This window comes from Amblyomma maculatum, chromosome 6, assembly GCF_055883805.1.
Source record: "Amblyomma maculatum isolate TAMU_Amacu chromosome 6, ASM5588380v1, whole genome shotgun sequence".
In the NCBI taxonomy this organism is placed as follows: domain Eukaryota; kingdom Metazoa; phylum Arthropoda; class Arachnida; order Ixodida; family Ixodidae; genus Amblyomma; species Amblyomma maculatum.
The window spans coordinates 35,401,616-35,408,826 of NC_139349.1; the positions used below are offsets into that span (position 1 = coordinate 35,401,616).

The 7,211-nt window shown below is 46.7% G+C and overlaps 1 protein-coding gene across 1 annotated transcript; it reads left to right on the forward strand.

Moving 5' to 3' along the window:
* The first annotated feature begins 2,195 nt into the window (after positions 1-2,195).
* Positions 2,196-6,304, forward strand: LOC146185494 (uncharacterized). Its single transcript, XM_084605543.1, has 2 exons — positions 2,196-2,207; positions 5,587-6,304. Exons 1-2 carry the CDS (start codon positions 2,196-2,198, stop codon positions 6,196-6,198), a joined length of 624 nt encoding a protein of 207 aa, XP_084461669.1. The 3' UTR covers positions 6,199-6,304.
* Positions 6,305-7,211: the final 907 nt, after the last annotated feature.

A 7,211-nucleotide genomic window follows, 5' to 3' on the forward strand; every position in this document is an offset into this window, starting at 1 on the left:
TCACGGCCCAAATAGTTGCGCCGATGTGGCAGTGATCCGTTCCGCCATTGGACAACAATAAGTCCGCCTCGCACGGCAAAAGCCCATTATGTGGCCCTTTTTCCCAAGCATTTCACCCCAGAACCGCCGAGCATCAGGCCGGGGGAAAGCTTGTACCCATATAAAATCGGTGGGTACCCGGCGGCACCAGGGATCGAACCCAGTACCTTTCGAATGAGAGGCAGATGCTCTACCACAAGGTGCACCGCATCGGCACAGCCTCGGCCAGCATGATCTCGCTGGCCATACAGCGGTGATTCCGTACAATGCACCATACGGTGCCACTCTCCTCTGGTCCAAGTCCATTCGCGACATGACGAGTTCCCCCGAGGTTAATATCTATTTTGCATCCTCATGCTATCGTAATCGTATCTACGCTGGTCACATGGTCGGTCCAATTGCGTCCACTGCTGAGCTCAGACCCATCCATAATCAATTAGCGTGAGCTGTGGATTCTATATTACTGCGAAAGCCTTTCTAGCCTCATGGAAAGGAATCCCGTGCGTGAGAGTTGTACGCGAGATCTGTCAAATTCCCCGAGATCCCGCGAGATGTGTTCTTGTCTAGCGTTCCTGCCATCTGCAATCCACACTTGAACGCGCGCCAAGGAACGCCACGTGACAGGAGCTATGGTGTACCGTTCAAACTCACAATTGCCGGAGAAAGTGTGACAAATATACTGCTCCTGTCCTTTCCCGTAAATCAATTAGAATTACATGTATCACTGCAACGAACGCCGATAAGAGGCAAACGATGAGAGGCAAATGATAGGAGAGAAAGGATAGGCTTTCGCCATGCTTCTCTTCTGAAACATCTAAGAGACCCTCTAATTTTTTCCCTCTCATCTCCCCACCTCCTCCACCCTCCCCTCCTCCGTCCTCTGCTGTGTCCTGCTCGTCTTGGGTCCTGTACTGCTCCAATTAAGCAACACGTCCTGCTTGTTGGAAATGTTCCAACTACCGCGCTGTACGTGCCCTGAAATATCCGAATATAGACGCCTGTGGAATGGGCTCAGACACAAACATCTGCTCTCTTACCGCAATTCCAGACACTGATTTTAATATTGACAAAGCGAATTCTATGTTACGAACAATTTTCTTTGTCAGAAGTCGCTTTTTTTTTTTTTTCAATTCGGAACAAAGGAGCGGGTTGTAATGCACTTCTTGTAATAGCCAGATTTGTGGCTGTTCACCGACCAATTCTATTCTTGCGAGTTGCGAGTGATATTAGAAGTGTGATCGTGGTGCACGTGAGGTAAACGTTAAACAGCTTTGTCTCGACAGCTTTCATTACCGCAGGCAGTCCGCGGTCATAACTTCATTCACCTTTTTGTAATCCGTATTCTACTCTATCCTAACTAAAGACAAAGAAAGCATTTCCTGCCCTTCCTTGCCTTAGAAGACAACGATAACCTTGTTCTACTAACGTGTACTGTCTGAGCCCCATCCGGTTTTCCAAGCGGTCAGCATTCGTTGATCATTGCTCCAAACTTATCAGTATTCATGGAATACCAGATCTGAATGTCCTCCCGGTAGAAACAATTGCATTTTCCTTGGATACCCGCGTGATATTCAACAGTCGACGAAATCTCACATTCAAAGCGCACCAGCACTCAAAACGCCATCCATCATTGAAAGAACAAACAGATTAAATGGAGGAGGAATGGAGGTGGCTTAGGGGGAGAATTCACCGTGGACGCTCATGGGCCATCATCGGCGGAAATAAATATGCCATGTGTCCTGGTCAACAGATTGGGAGATTGCGGGGTGTGGGTCTCACCACATGAGAGGGGCGGGCGCACGACCAAACGCGTGCATGCATACAGGTCCACGCGCGGCGTGATAAACAGGGGCAACCCGTTGCGGCGACGTGCAGGCTGGACAATGAGCGCCACTGCCCCGATGCTCCTCCTCTGCCTGTTCCTCCTCTCAAAAACGGGACCATCCGCAGCTGGACCGGTGGTGCCTCAATGCTTGCGCGTCCGCACTCCGGTGCGAGGGGGAGCGGCCGGACACGCTGCGTTAGCCTGGACAGCATAAAAACCTCGAACCCGTAGCATCAGGCACCATAAGCCACCGCCTGAGTGCCATTGCAATTCCCGTTAGAGAAGACCTACTCTGAAGCAGGAGCGGACATCACCTAACGGACTTTGCGCCATGAACGTCAAGGTACTGACGTGATTACTTCTTAGCCTATTTTTATTTTTAGAGTACGTGTCTTCTTAATTTTTCTTCCTCCGAAATTTTGCGTCAACTCAGGATTTTCGTAATATCTAGTTTCTCCCGCCGCGGTGGTGCAATGGTTAGCGCGCTCGAATGCTGTGTCCAAGGGTGCGGGATTAAATCCCGGTCTCGGCCGCCGTTTTTCGACCGGGGCGAAAAGCAAGGCGCCCGTGTGCTGTGCGATGGCAGTGCACGTTAAAGTACCCCAGGTGGTCGAAATTTCCGGAGTCCTCCACAACGGAGTCCCTCATAGCCTGAGTCGCTTTGGAACGTTAAACCGCATGAACCAAACCCAACTAACCGTTTATTTCTTTTCACGGCTCCGCAGTGTGTCGTTAGGGAAGTGTGCTGAAATAAGATTGAACAAACCTTCCATATCTTCTAGCTTTCGCCATTAAGCTTCAGCGTAATAAGCCTAACAGCTGTGTGAGACGCAAAGTCACTTAGAAAGGATTTGAAGCTAGCTTTATATTATTTTGCTACGGTGTCCCAAGCGGAAACAACAATCAGCAAATGACGGCTCCGGCATTAAACAGGTAGCCCGCGTGAAGTTCGAGCAATATCTCTTCGCGCATCGCAGAGACAGCCCGGCGTGTACTCTAGGGTGCACCTCAGATAAAAATATCTGTACCAGTGTGCGAGAATGTAAGAGCAAGACTGTTATATTTTACAGGCAGGGGAATTGGCCAAAAACTTAAACTGCTGGAAACGTTTCAAGAAATTAATCTTTCCTTCTCGAAATAGAAGGACATTTTAGCCGACTTAGATGAAGCTTTTGGAAGAAGAAAAAAAAAAAACCTAATGTTTGTTGCCAGCGTCTGGTTTCCAGATTGTTCACGTTACAAATCTCAGGATGAAACCGTTGTAATCTACGAGGATTTCTTCGCCAGCTGTTGTCTCCCGCCAAATAATTACTTCAACCGTTTTGGGAGTCGTTCTATGCGCCATTATGAAACTGCAAGACAGGCGGCTTCAGCTCCATCGTAGTGACTGCCAACTGACGCACTGCATTCAAAGCAGCGCAGTTTCGATTCGTCGTAAAGCCGACCTCACGATATTGCTTTTCCTGCTAGGCTTACCTGAGCCTAAAACCAAGAACAATTATCCGCGACAGATTCGCCAAAAACGGCAACTCACAGACCATACCGAAATCAGCGAAACTCAGCGCGACGACGGTGCATTCATAACCAATTTGGACGTAGCTTGCGTTCTTCGCGTGTGCTCGACCAGAAAAACCGTCCTCCTTAGCTCGAAATTTAATATGCCGTTGCGAAACAAACCATCCGGACAGAGCAATATTCTCCGCATTACCTAACCACTGGGAAATGTCACACGTGCAAGAGCGCAGGAATGAAATTGTCAGAGGCAAAGCCCAAGACGTCCGCGTCAGGCTTGGCTGAGCTCTTCGATTCGAAATTTCATTTTTAATCTACTCCAGCTTTTATAACGCTACAAAAGGGCGTTTTATATTAGCGCTGCGGTTTGTTTCTAGTTTCAAAGTCGAAGAGCATAAATCGAATTCTAAACCCTGTCAGGCTGGTATAAACCAGGGACGATTAAGCCAGTCATTCGCTTCTTCGGAAACTGTCGTTCGTGAAAGGCGTGTCGCCTTCAGTGCGACATGAAAGAGGCAGCACTCGTGACATTGGAAGGCAATCCACGTAAGAACGAAGCTCGAACTAACCGAATTTTCCCGTCACCCGAGTTCCTTAAATGAAAAAAAAAATGCTTTCAGTTTGATTTTTGTTCATGCGACGTCCGAGCTCAGCATATTTTCTTTAACAATAATTCTTTCACTGAGCACCTTCTATGAGGTGAAGCACGTCACTACTGTCACTAGTGACGTAGAATATCATGACAGGTAGTTCCTACGTACACCTATTAATTACCTAAGCAGAGCTGAGCACTAGAATAACAAGTTTTGTGAGTTGCAGTAAAATTACATTGGAGCATTATACCGTTAAAAATGCACAAATAAGGTTACATATAGCGTGGTAAGCGTTAGTTTAACGTTACAACCAAACATTAGGACAATATTTTTAATTAACGTACAAATAAGAACTCTAGAACAATATGGCAAATTCTAATGTTACTATATTGTTCAGGTCATAACAATAAAACAACATTAAGAATACTTTCAAGCCCTGTGTATCGGAACATTTTTCCATTTTTCGTGGGATGCATATGTTAGTCACCTAGCAGAACTTTGCCGTTAAATATTCCAGATGGTGGCTGGGCTAGATAGCATGTCACCAGTCCAACACCAAAGTGAACCTTCACGTCTGACTAAATGAGCTAGACGGCATGATCTTCATTAGGAATAGAGTGTATGCGTCTATTGTGTTCTGTAGCGTAGAGCGTGTCGCTCTTGTGGACTCATATGCTCCTTCATGAGCAATGACTAAAGTTGTGACGGATCACTAGTCTGTCTTGCAGGGATATTACTTCACCATTTCAGCGAAAGTTGCGTATATGTTACTCAGGCATTTAATTGAGCTTAAAATAAGGTTATTTCAAAGATTATTTGTGACCTTCTTAAAATATTATATAGATATACATTAAAATAGTGCGTAAGGAATTATTTTGATCAAACTGTAAGAGTTTGACCTAGACAAAAATCTAATATTGTTGTAATTTTGCAATGCTACTTGGCGAGAACGCTAAACGGGTTAGAATAGAAGTAACTATTATCAAAGTAGTGTCCTGCGCGATCATGTGACCTAGACGTGAATTGGCATGTCTGTGCAAACGCCCCTTGGTACTGCGCCAACCGCACATTCTCTAATGGGCTCGACATATTCGATTAAATTTAAGTTTAAAACGCTGAACGTTTCGTGTCATTAATTGACTAAGCCAGAGAGTGTCCTTGTCCGCTGCGAAGAAGTAGTTTGGCTCAATTCATTTTGTTGCAATGGACATCTTTCGAGAAATGTAGTGCCATTTCCTGTATATTACTGCAAATATTTTTTTTTTTTTTTTTTCAAATCTTCAAATCTTCACTTCTCTCCAGTTATATTCGCCCGTTTGATGTGATCTCGTAGGCGTTCAGCACATCACGATCTATATAGTTATAATTATTTCCGTTGCCTCAACTCTACTTTTCTTTGATTATTCTGGGGCTCATTTAATGTCTAAACTCTGTTATTTTCCTTCCGAGTGATGTGCCTTCTGGCAGCCGTCTTGTTTTCTTCCTTTTTTCCATTAATTCCATTTGTGTTCGGAGTTAAGATGATCGCGATGACTATAATAAAAATCGATAATTTTTTTCTGCTAATAACAACTCACTTCAGTGTGATTGCCGTGACAAATACCCGCCTATTTGCAGGTCCTACTCGGCATCGCTGCCGTGCTGGCTGCATCAGTGGCCGAGCGCGCGGGATATAACACCGGCGCATATAACCCTGCGCTGTACAACACCGGAGCCTACACTGGAGCCTACACAGGAGCTTACACCGGTGACTACTACAACAGAGGCTACTACGGCAATCGAGGATACGCCAGTCCGTACTACGGCAGAGACGGCTACTACGGCGCGTACACCGGTGGACGCTACGGATCACCGTACCGCACAGCGTACGGCTACACTCCCAGCACAGCAGGCTATGCAGGAGGCTACTACGGACCGTACGGGGGTGCCCAAGGCAGCTACACTGGATACAGAGGCTACGGTACTTACAGGGGCTACGCGAGCGACCCTGGTTACGATGGCCGCTATGGTCGCTACGGTGCCTACCGTAACGGCGGTGCCTACAGTCCTTACGGAGCCTACAGAACCGGTCTCTTCGACACCCGATACGACAACTACATGTCTCAGAGGGGCTACTACGGGTCGTACGGAGCTTACGGACCCTACGAACATCGCACGCCGCACGGATACAGCTACGGCTACACTTCCCCCAACAGCCAGGTGCACAGCTCTGCCGGATACCGCGCTTGAGGGAGCTGGAGGTTAGCATACGCGTCTTGCTAACAAGAAAATAGGATTGGAAACTAAACCAGCTGTATGTCTTTGTTTTTTTGAACGTATCGGCATCTTTTTTTTTTTTTTTCTGTCTTGATTTCGTATTGTCTCACATTGTGTTGTTTTTCTTTTGAACAAAGCGCAGAGGCCACCATGCCTTTTGTATTACCTCGACTGAGCAGTAAATAAATATTCGTTTCTGGTTATTTAAATCGCCTAATCATTTGGACAGTTACGAAAATTCACTGAAGCTGTTTCGGTCGGCACTACGACCTGGCGTCGCACTGCATCAATGCCCCATCCGTGCAGCACTCAATGTTCCCTCGTGTATTTTTTGATCATCATTATTGTATACCTCTGTTTGCCTGAACGGGGAAGGGAGGCATTGCGCCATTCCATGCAAAGAACAAAGACGCTTTACACCGGTCAGGAACGACGTTCCTTCTGAACGTTCTGCAGCTCATCCGAGGAAAAAATGATTTAGCTGTTGCTGCAGTTTGACAAGGAAAGCAAAAAAAAAAAAAAAAATCCGCGCAGGCGATCCTATACGATGTGACCACGGGTGGTACATTTGGCTTATATAATCACCGACTTCCACAGGGAATTTAACTTGGATCTCACTAATTGCCGATCCCGCTTTCATTAAGATTTTATTTCTGGCGTTGCGTGGTTTTCTGGTCGATAGAGGCGTCTGCATGGAGAGCATTTTTTTCCGAAAGGGAACCTTCCTGAGAGTTTCTCCGGCGGCTACACGTGTGCGTCTGTGTGTGTATCTGTGTGTGTGTCTGTGTCGGTCTGTGTGTCTGTCTGGCTGACTGTGTTTGTCTTCCCTTCCGGAGAGTTTCTCCAGCGACTACACGCGCGCGCGCGCGCGCGCGCGTGTGTGTGTGTGTGTGTGTGTGTGTGTGTGTGTGTGTGTGTGTGTGTGTGTGTGTGTGTGTGTGTGTGTGTGTGTGTGTGTGTGTGTGTGTGTGTGTGTGTGTGTGTGT